At 25.2% G+C, this 12,664-nt stretch overlaps 1 protein-coding gene across 1 annotated transcript in view; it reads right to left on the bottom strand.

Annotated features, from left to right (window-relative positions):
- Nucleotides 1-12,664, bottom strand: part of LOC136979553 (synaptogenesis protein syg-2-like) — a 270,903-nt gene that overhangs the window by 14,173 nt on the left and 244,066 nt on the right. The window contains exons 12-15 of the mRNA XM_067275556.1: nt 12,484-12,542; nt 10,994-11,237; nt 5,317-5,625; nt 1,502-1,774 (exon numbers count right to left, since the gene is read on the bottom strand). Coding sequence (XP_067131657.1) covers nt 1,502-1,774; nt 5,317-5,625; nt 10,994-11,237; nt 12,484-12,542 — 885 coding nt within the window. The remainder of the gene's footprint in view (nt 1-1,501; nt 1,775-5,316; nt 5,626-10,993; nt 11,238-12,483; nt 12,543-12,664) is intronic.

Consider the following 12,664-nt stretch of genomic DNA (forward strand, 5'->3'; position numbering starts at 1 on the left):
GTATCTGTGCATTATGAAAAGCGCAATTTTTGATTGAAAACGACATTTTTATCACCAAATCATGCGACTTTTGAGCTCCCCACCCATATCCCCCACTCATGTATAGATCTCATTATATATAGCTTAAATCTTATTATTTGAGATACCTCGGTTTAGCGCCACACCGTTTATACCAATTTCGTAGGCAAACAAGTAGTGGTGGTTAATCGCGATTTGAGTGTAATCATAAATAAGAACTATAAATATGCTTTATTATAATGCATTTTATATTTATTGTTAAAGACTAAATCATTATCATTAAAATACAATTGATAAAGACAATAGAAATAAAATTATTGTAAATTTATTCCACATTACTTATTCACTTTTTACAATATATTTTTATTCAAGAAAGAAAGCGTACTGTCTCAAAATTGTCCATGAATTTTAGTATTGAAATTTTCAAATTACTTTGTGCTTTTCGTTAGATTTACTTTAATGAAAACTGATGGGACAAAGAGGAAAAGAATTGCACTAACCTTCCTATATACCAGGTGTCGTTGTCGTTGTTTTCAGACTTTAAAGAGTGTTTTAAAATAATTTAATTTTCATATAAAATGTTTCATATATGTTTCATAATTACATATGTATTATTGGCAATTATTCCGAATAGTTTTTTTATATAAAATTTTGTGCATAACTTTAGAACAAATCAGATAAATTTACATTATAGGCCTATCTAATTAATTTGTTGTCAATTTATCAAATATTTATATATTTTCTTAAATGGAGAAAGTAATTTTATATAATATTTGAATGTATTTAGGTAAATACTTATCTTTAAAATGTATAAATAATTATTTTAAGATTATATATATATATATAATTTTAATACACTTTTACATCACTACTATACATTTACAAATATGCTTTAAATATCATTTAGAATGGTATTACTGATAAATCATTACTTTTGATAATTTTAAAAGGATTGAGAGCACTTGTGGCTCACCTTAATAACTGTAATACATTTATTCATTTATAAATCTGAAACACTATTTATTTACTTTGTACATAGCATTTCATATTATTGATTAAATTCTATATTTGGTTATGTTTATCGGGTTTCTGGTTAAGGAGAATGGTAGGGGGTTCCTCGAAACGTGATTAAAATGCATTGTCAAAATTTTAGCTTTCTATCTTAAACATAAGTGGATGAAATTTGAGTTGCCATTTGAGAACACAATACAAAGCGTTTAATTAGAATAATAGTAATTTATAATAACAGAAATAATTCACGTTATTCAAACACATTTGTAAAAAGTTCATAACATTATAAAAAAAAAAGTATTATGAAAAGCGCAAGTTTCATTCTTTCATAACTTAAAATATAATTTGTAAATATATAATTTTAACATAAATTTTAATAACTTATAGGTTTTATATATACTTAATCAATAAATATATTCTGTAGTAAACGCTTAAGTAAGTACTAACACAAGAATGAGAGTGATTTACTTACACATCACAGATAAGGAGGTTGTTTGTATCGATGCTTTTCCTACTCCGTTGTCGACAACACACGAATATTCGCCACTTTGTGCTCTCGAAACGTTCGTTATCTTTATGTACGATCTTTTACCTTGTATTTTATATTGAATAAAAGGAACACCGTCTTTCATCCAGCTAATTGCGTTTTCTGGTAAGGGATTTCCGTCAAAAGAACATTCCACATTAACGTTATCACCCTCTTTAGCCTGGAGTGGCTTAGAAATGTTCGTTACTGTAGCAGCATCTAATTCATATTTAAAAAATGACCTCAATTTAAATTTTATTTCATGAACACTTTCAACAAAACTAATTTAACTTATTTTTATAATAATGATCTTTTCACAAAAGATATTACGTAATATAATCCTTAATGTTGTAATTAAGAAATCCGAAACTATATATTATCGTATTTTTTTTTATAAATATAAATAAATGAATTGTTTATATATTTTTCTATAACAGAAATATAATTAAATACATACTCCAGTAACCACTACCTTATAAGTTGCTGAGGGAATTTTTAATTAATAAAAATTTTTTTTAATTCAAATATGTTGTGTTCCATTCTATGGAATTATTTTTGTTCGTCAGTTTAAACCTGAGGATGATCTATGGAATAGATCGAAAACGTTAGTTTTCTTAATTAAAAATTTCCCCAGCAACTTATAACTTATAAGGTGGTGGTTACTGGAGTATATATTTTTGCTGAGTACGTTTATGTTCAATATATAAATACATTTAATATTATTTATTATCGATATATAAAATTTCAATTCTTAATAAGTTTATTCAATTACTATTCCATTTAAATATAAAATTTCTACATCTCTCTCCTTTTTTAACATGCACATCAAGCAAATAACTTAAGTCTACTTGAATTTTCTTCCTTGTTTAACAAGCAACCTTCCTTGTTAAACAGTTAAAGCGCTTTTGGAACATGAAACTGTAAACACAATTAATAAAAAGTTTATGATATGACATTCTATTCTATGTATTACAGCTCAATTATTTAAATACCTATTGATGCAACAGAAAACTTTATTTGTATTAAGATTTAGTTCGTATATATGTATATTTTAGTCTATATGTTATGTATCTTATATATATGTTCTACTTTATTTTAGTATATCATAAAAAAATCTGAAGTGACGCATTCTATGCATTTTTTTTTCAGCTTCGTGTCATCCTCGTCGTTCTAAACACTGATTGCACCGATTTTTCGCAGAATGCCTTCTCTCGATTTACTTCAGCGACTATATAGTAACTGGTCATATTTTACTTTTTAAGATGCCTCCGGGAAAATATACAAAACGGATAGGTTCAAAAAACATAAAGCCCAAAGGCTTTTGCAGAGGTGGTCACGATTCGGTGTCATTTTAGGAAACCATTCTTTCTTCATACCCTAGGGATGATTTTATGTTTCATCCGATGCTAGACTATTGTAAAGAAAACTTTTCGAAATCTCATACTGATTGCTGTGAAAGTTAGCGAAGAGAATAAACTACTTGGATCCTTTGTAGTTGCAACTGATAGAAATTTGTCTCTTGAAAAACTTAATGTAGTTACTATAAATCTGGATATTTATTCAATACATGCATAAATAAATTTTTTTAACAGCGGTATATTAGCTGAAAATGGTAACTGTAATTTCATGTTTTAATAAATAAACTAAATAAATCAACTAAAAATTTTATTAACTAGAAATTTAAAAAAAGGATCATTTAATTCGAAAATATATAAAACTGTTAACATTTAATTAAAAAAATAGTTAGTTTAACATTTTTACTGTCATTTTTTTATAATTCGTAGCCTACTTTTAACCCAAATAATTTATTAAAGTATATTTGCTTTAAAGATCTTTGTATTATTAATGAATTACAAAAATAAACCGATGAATTCTGTCATAAATAATAACATTTTCGTATTTGACACATTCATAAATATTGTCTTAATGGTAATATGAAAGTGTTGATTAATAGAGTTTACAGCATAATAATACCTCACTTTTACGTTATTGTCTATACATTTAGTATTATAAAATTGTATTTTAACATCTGTTACGCCTTTCAAAATGATACGAATATCATTTTGAAAGGCGTAACAGATGTTAAAATATATTTTTATAGCCCTAAACTATTTCTGAACATACATATATATTATGTAGTAGTATATAGTACATATAAATTATATATATATATACATGTAACTGTTCACAAAATATTGACAATTAAGATTTATTTTATTACTGTTTTATAATTTTAATTTTTTTTTATCAATACAGCATTAATTGATTCATTTTGATTGTAATTTATTTACTTTTCCTGAATATATCAACTAGTTTTCTTAAACGTTTAACTGACATACATTTTAATACTGTGATTAAAAATCCTTTTAAATTTACTTTTATATTGTTGTAATCCTAGTACGAAAAACGTAATAAAGCTGTTTTGTTATAAAAATATTAGATTGAAATGCGTATTAAAGTGCTCAATCAAACTTTACCAATATATATCAATATTGTTTGGGAAATAGTTAGCTATCGATCATTGTAATGTCCATCATGGACATTCTGACATCAGTGAATGACATTAAAAGTGGACATGATTTTGACATTTTGGTTTCCCAAAAGAGATATTCCATATTTTCGGAAAAAAATTAATAATGATCGAGGATTAAACAGAATTTATTTTTTGTTTCTGCTTTTTCTCGCAACTTTTTGACAAGTAAGAACTAGATTTTAATTTACATCGCAGAAGAAAAACAGAAATTACGAAACACATTAATAAACAAATAAGTAGATGATAAAAACTGAAAATATAAATCAATGGTGTCATATTGCACTTGACATGTGAATAAAATTGATGAAGGTTCACGACGTACAAGAGACTGTCTCCATATCTAAACTTTAATCAATACAAAAATCAAAAGCACGCGTTTAAAAATAAATTTACATCGATTTTTTAAATTTAATTATGCTAGTTAGATAAAATTTTATTTTCATTTACGTGAATTTCATTTTATTTGAATAAATTTAATTTTATCGCATTTTTAAATTTAAGTAAACATGAATAATTTTGGGGATGCATGTTTTTATCATTAACAATCACGAATTCTTTAATTTTTACGTATCATTCAATACTGCTCTTACGAATTATATATTTTATGTAACTTTATGTTTAAAACTTTATAATAAATTTTGCAAATTTGAAAAGTGTTCCGTTGTTTAAAATATTATTTTCATTTTAACAGATTTAAAACATTAATTTGAATACTATATTTACGAACATAGCAAATAATTTCTTACATATAACATTATTAATTAGTTTATATCAGCAATTAAATACAAATAAATACAGGAAATCCTCGATTTTTATATTTTCGACTTTCAGACAATTCGTTCTTTCGTACATAACATTTTGATGCTCCTAATTTGCTTTTCCTTTATAAAATTCACATTTTTAGCCGGAAAACAAAAACTTCGAGCTATTGTGCTGCTTTAACAGCAAAATAATTTATAAAAATTAATGTTTATTGTTTGTTTTCTGTTTAGTTTATCGTTAAAACATACTGGATGATGTTTTATGCATTGTAACATATTCGCTGTAATTTCTATAAAGAAGTAACACTTTCCTAACTTAATAAAAGATTTTATAATGTTCCTTTTTAACACTATGGGAATTGAACTCCCTTTATTACCTTTATTCTAAGATTCCTATGATAACACCCACACAACATGCTGTATATAAATATATAAATTTTTATATACTTATGAACTCATATACTTACAACGAACATTAAGAATAACAGTTGCGTTAGAAGATCCTTCTTCATTTCTAGCTTCACAAGTGTAAATTGATGAATCGTGTCTGGAAACATTATTAATAAGTAGCATTGATTCTAAGGAGGTTACTCGATACAAACTTGAATCATATTTAATCAGTCTATTTTCATTCAGTTTGATTGGAACGGTTGCACCCTCTTTATACCAGTTATATAGAATTATGTCTGGATTTCCATAAGCCGTTAATTTAATTTTTATGGATTCTCCTTCGATTAAATCTGTTTTTTGCACTATGTTCGTAAATCTTGGTTTATCTGAAAATATAGATTTTAAATAATGAAATCTATAAGTTCTTCAAAATATTCATTTTTTAATATTTAAGTGTTTAAAATATTAATTTATATTAATAACAATTAGAATAATTTTTATTTTAATTTATGACAAAGAGTTTTAAAAAAATTTAATAATCGATTCATGCAAGGAAATAAATTATCACATTTTTTATACATTATATTAATTATTAAATATTTCTGGTATTTTTATCGTTTCATACTTCTTCATCCCCTCCATCACCACGAACAATTTCCGTTTTGCTGTTAGGACATCTTTCATTATTTTTATATTTTGTGCATTAAAAAAAATTACTAGTAATAAATAATGTGTTACTTTGTAAATTAAAACATTATTTGAGCATCCCAGATTGAATAAAATCGCATATGATATTCTAGCATTTGATTTTTCTTCATAATTTTTCATGTTATATATAAGTTTAATTATATATTTACAAATGCAGGTATACCTCGCCTTACGTCGGTAATTGGTTCCAGGAGAGGCGACGTAAGTCGAATTTACTTGTGTAGTTACGACGTAACTACGGTGGAAAACGCCAATAATGAGCACTTAAAGACCACTAAATAAGACGACAACACAGAAACACAGATGTTTTCATGTTTTCTTCTCTAGGATTTATGATAATTATATTAATATTTACTGTAAATGTACATATTTTAATATGATTTTATGTGCTTTTAACGCTTTTCTAGCGATATTACGACTTCGATATTTGTGGCGGACGGATGTAAAGTCGAATAAATGACTTAAACTTGATTTTTATTTTTCCATATACTTTTTTGACAAACGACGTATAATCGAGAACCACGTAAATCGAAACGACGTAACTCGAGGTATACCTGTACTGAAATATTTCTATTTATGTACAGCATTATAAAACGTATTACATTGTTTATCTATCTATTAGTAAACAGAATTTAAGTTTTAAATTGACAGTCACAATAATAAAATTAAACCTTCCAACGGCAATTTCGAAACGGAATATAAAGATAAGATCGGACGTTTTCGTCTGTTAACAGGTGTTCCAAACTATTAGAAATATCCATGGACATTTAAAGACTACAAGTTGTTTGCATATACTATAAACAATTTAATTTATATCAATCATTCTAGTATTAATAATATATGATTTTTTTTTATTTTAAAACATGTAAAAACATTGATTTTTTGTATTGTATCAATATATCTACTTATTTTTAAAAATATTATTAACAAATTATTCCAATATTAGCATGCATTATCAGTAGCGTAGCGAGGGGGGTGCAAGGGGATGTATCATGCACCGGGCGTCACTCTCAGAGGGGCGCCCAAATGGTCATCAAGACAAACTATATGTGCTTCTGGAGGGGGAAGAGGGGCGCCAATAAAGTGTCGGGCGCCAGTTATGTTCGCTACGCCACTGTGCATTACTTAAGTCTATAAAGTATTAACATTTGATATTATAAAAATATCAAACGATATAAATAATAAGAATCTGTGTTTCGGAGATGATAATGTGTAAAACGAAATGGAGACATTATTTCCGGGTATGCATCAAATGAATAAAAAATAATAACCTGTTCCGAATTTCTAAATTTTAATCAAAATCCAGACATGAAGCAAGAAGTGAAAAATAAAAAAAGCAAATCATATTATAATGAGATATATACGATGTTATATATATTAAATATTTTTATTAAAAATCATTTCAGATTTGACACGCATAATTAAAAAAAAATTTTGAACATGATGGAATAGTCATTTATTTCCGTTTTTTTCATTATTTATCTCCATACATTTTAAATACGATTTAATTCTGCTTCTTAAGTCAGCCAAAATAAACAATTTATCTGAAGGATTAAAATGAAACAGTTTTACAATTCTGCTCGTACACCGTTTTGCAAAATATGAAAGTATTTGGCCTATACAGACAACAATAATGCTCTTACCAGCATACTGATGTACCGAATAGGAGTGAATTTGCTTGTTATTTGAATTAATTCTTCTGGATCGAATGTTGATATCCATTCTAACGTTTGCACTTTTGTAGTTTATTTATCATAGATACACATTGTTCTGATCTGGATTCTTTTTCCTTCGAAGTAAAGTTCTTCGTGGAGTTGATTGCAAATGTTTTATTAAATGTATGCGTGATTTCTACGATCTTTGAATGCAATATAAATGCTATAAAGCAAGAATCTAATCATGCTCTATTTTGAATGTTTGTCAATTAGTCTTTTTTTACAAATCGATGTATTGTTAAATATCTTTAAACATTTTCGTATTGTTTCTAGAAATTCAACTTAAAACAGTTTTTAATTTTTCTGGAATTAATTAGTGATTCTTCAATAACTCATCTATAATTGTCTGGTCATAAATGAATAATATCTCTAAAGATCTTCCTGTTCTTTGTTTACTATGAAAATTGTATTCGTGTTTTCAATAATGTATCCTTTGTGATATATTTTATAAAGTACATCTAATTGCCGAATTGTATAGATATTTGTTAAGGTTACTCAAATTTAATTATTCTGTTTTATTCATATAATCCAATTATTTAATTAACTCTCTATTTATAATTGCTGATAATTTATGCAGCAAAACTTTTCAGATGAGAAAGAAGCGTATCAATTAAGACAATATTTACTGATTATAAATATTATTCCATGAGGGGAGATTCAGAATTTATTCGAAAAGAGCCCAGCTAAATACAATAATATAAGGAATTACTTGCTTATACAACTGTTACCTCTTCGTCATAGAATATGCTTTTTGCTTTGAAGATTATAAGATTGAGAATTTTTCTTCTTATGCCTGTTATGTTTGCTTGGCATTAAAAATTGTTTATACCTGGCATACTACGTAAACTGATACATAGAAAGTGATGTCAAAATTCAGAAATTGATGAATTTCGAGAAATAAAAACATGAAAATATGATTAATTGTAGCATAGAAACTAAAATATTATAGGCTGTTAAGTAAGCACTGAAATTGGCAATTAGCTGCATCATCATTCTATAAATTTCGTAACTTAAGGACTTTGTGGAGAGAAAAATGCAAATAATGTTTTATGAAAGTTCTTTTTAATTAAACTTGGCAAATATAATGCAGAATACACAATCGAACTTTAGAGATTTAGAAACTGATGCTAAGGTTCCATTTCACAATTTCCATTATTTGTTATATTTATGCTATAAAGGAATAAAGTCTATACAATCCCAAAATAAATAACACAAAAACTCTGCGTCTTTGGATTATTTCGCTGGTACAAGTATGAATTTTATGTTAAAAAGAAATGCATGTAAAGCACTTCTACATATATTTTTGTTTTAATTGGAAGAAACTCGTACATTTAATAAATGATCTCAAACGAAGCTTACATTTCAGAGTTTTTCGGATATAACGAAACATTTGTAATGTACGAGATACAACTTCAAATGGCTGTTTCGGATGCTTTTATTAGAAATTTAATTTGTTTATGAACACGAAGAGGATTACAGTATTAGAAAATATGAACGAAAATTGTGTAAATAGAATATTTTTATGTTTTAATGCCTTTTATGTACAGAATTTAAAATACATCAAGCTATACAAATTGTTTAACAATTTAAAAATTAAAGAAGGCATGTGTTCGGTGTGGTTTCAATAAATATCTGTAAACGAATTTAAAAGTAAATTGAAATTCCCATGATGATTTTAGAACCCAAAATCGTCTTGAAAATTTAATTTTACTTCTCAAATCGTTATTTACTTTTTTAGAAATGTAGAGAGGAGAGAGACGAGAGAAGAGAATTAGATATTCTCAAACAAAGTTTTGAAGAAATTGAGAGAACTTCAAATATTATAATTAAATAAGTATTTTCATTCATTATCAGCGATAACGATTCGATTATTGATGATATTTTTTTTCTTTTCTTTTCAATTCTTTAATATTCAAATGCACTTAAGTAATTTGTTGCATTATTTATCTGCTAATTTCATGATACTATTCACTTTTTACATTTGCGTATCTGTAATAGTTGTTTTGAGACTTTCTAGTACTTTTTACAAATTACTAATAGAGATTTTAATAATTAAAATGTAAATTATAATTGTAAATAATTATATATGAATATATATAATTATTTACAATTATAATTTATATAATTGTAAATAATATGTATATATATACATATTATTACAATAATATGTACATATATACAGATTGTAAAAAATATAAATAAATAAATTGTAATCATTTATATTCATTTATAATATATTTTTTGTTAATTATATTAACTTTTTATACTGTAAAATTTTTTTCGCATATATATATATATTTTTCATAATTTTATCTGTGTTTACAATACCGATTTATCTAAAATTATAAATTTCATTAAAAAAATTTGTTTCCATTATATCCAACCTTCTTCCTTCTTTAATGTTACTACGGTATTTGCGATAAACAGATTGATGAAGGAAGGAAGGAAAAGAGGAAGAACCAGGAGAAATTGATTTCAGGATATCAAAGACAGGAGAAGAGATAAAAGTTGTATACAACTAAAAGGAACTCTCAGTAGGAAGTTGAATGGAGTCCAAGATTGATAACTTCCGAAGCAGAGATTGGATGTTTTGATGAAAGAAACTTTGTATCTAATGCAAAATTTCATTTTAAGACATGAAAATTACATTCAATTGTATATATATTGTATGAATTTTGATACATTTGGATTGTCTGTGAATAAGATTCTCGGTTATTTACATTTCTACTTTCATTTTAGTTTAATTTGAATTCAGATGCCGAGAACTTTGTTGATATCATTAGATTTTTCAAAGGCGAAATGTGAAAACATTTTACGAAATGTTTCATTCTTGGAGAAATCATCAGTAATTTACATTTTAATATCTTCAAGATGTATACTTATAATTCTTGAGTTAAATTTTTTATTTAAAAAAAAATACATATTATTATTTGTAAGGGTTCTTAAATGTAATAATATATTCAACAGGCAGTAAAGTTTTTATAATATAACAATTCCATAGAAATAAATTTAAACATCAATCGTAAATTTTTATTTTATTTAAATAAAATGGCTCAAAAGTAATTCAAATGTAGTCATTTTGTATGTTGAAAAACAATTTTGAATATGAACTATATACGAAGTTTAGAAAGTGGGAAAACGATTAAAATATTTGAAAATTAAATAAGTTTTCAATAACAATTTAGACTTATGATGATTAACTAATATTTGGGCTACACTGTATGTAATTTAATAAACGTAATATTTTAAATTACGAATTATTTTAAAATAAATAAATTTATATATTTATAATTCATCATCATTATTATTATTATTTAATTTACATACTTACATAATACTCTCAGCACTGTATTTGCCTCAATGACGTCAGGAAAAAAATCCGATTTCGCCTTACAACTGAAATGAACCCCATCGTCAGAATGTCTCGCCACAAATACAAGGCCACTTTTCACGGATACTCCACCAAAACTAGCATTAAGAATTTCTGTGTAATATTCTTCTTCAATTTTATTATTTCGCAACCATGTTATACCTAATTTAGGATTGCTAGCACCTGTCTGACAGATCAACGTCACCTGTAAGACAATACAATATAGAATTACAATTACAAATTCTATTTCATTCAACTTTAATATTTCTTAATTTATATATTTCTACCTAAAAACAGTTATAAAACTGGAAAGAAATTTTGTAAATTTTTATGAGAGCCTTTCAAATTAATCTGTTTATTAGATAAGTTTTATTATATGTAAAATAGCATTAATTAAATGATGATATATGCATTTAAGAATATTGACTTTTATTCATAATAAAGTAGACTATATAAATAATAATGAATATGGATCTATTAGAATTTTCATTTTCTTTGTTGTAAACAATAATAAACAACTTAAATGCTTTTGATATTTTAATGAAATAGAGGAATTTGTACTACTTATAAATTGATCAATATATTTTAATAGGTTTTCTCGATATTTTGAATTGTTTCCTTAAAGAAATGTGAGTTATATATGATATATCATTCATGTTATAGTTTAATTTTAGCTAATTAAAAAATAAGTTAAGATCGTGTTTCTAACTAATAGGTCGCGATCACCTCTTTTCTTTGACGCCTTGAGCGGATGAGTAAGAGATTTTGTCTTTTGATTATATGGATAGTAACACTGTATTTCTGTATTACTTAAATTCTAGCTTCTCGTAATATTAATTTTAATTTTATTTAAATATTTTTTATAATGCGGCATTCTATCAATAAAGTTTAAAAAATAATATTAATTTATACATAAAATGAAACATTTCAAAGAATTTTCAAACATTTCTAGTTTAATTATAGTACATTTTATTACTTTTGAATCTTAATTTTAAATTTTTTTTGTACGATTAACTTAGTAATTAAACATATTTAACATTTATCTGTATAATAAAAATCTTGCTTTTATTTTAAAACCAAAATCAAATTATTATTATTATTTAAACTTTCATTTTATATAAGAGCAAATAACTTATATAAAACTTTATTTTGTAACGTTAAGAGTTGATAATGTTGGTAAATTAATAATTAAATAGAAAACTAAATAAAATTACAATTTAAAACTTAAGCAATAATTTTATAAACTAAATCGATAAGAAAAGAAAATTGATAAACTAATAATTACAATTTTATTAAACAGGAATATTACAACTTAAATTTGTACGAAATCGTTCTATCAACATACAAGATATGTTAAATCATATAAGATAAATTTTTGTCTTACATTATTACTAATACATTAGCTTTGCTGACTTGTTAATTAGTTATATATAAAATATTTGGTTACTTACTGTTTGACCTTCTTTAGGAATTTGAGGATCAACAGTCAATATTATTTTCTTAGACGTAACTACAAATAAATTATTTTTAAAATATTATTTATTTATTGCCTAATCTATTTTTAAACTAGAATTTATGATAACTATTGAATTATAATATTTTAACATGTAACATATTAGTTTTTGGTTTATA

This window comes from Centruroides vittatus, unplaced genomic scaffold (assembly GCF_030686945.1).
Source record: "Centruroides vittatus isolate TY-2023 unplaced genomic scaffold, ASM3068694v2 contig_628, whole genome shotgun sequence".
Lineage (NCBI taxonomy): Eukaryota > Metazoa > Arthropoda > Arachnida > Scorpiones > Buthidae > Centruroides > Centruroides vittatus.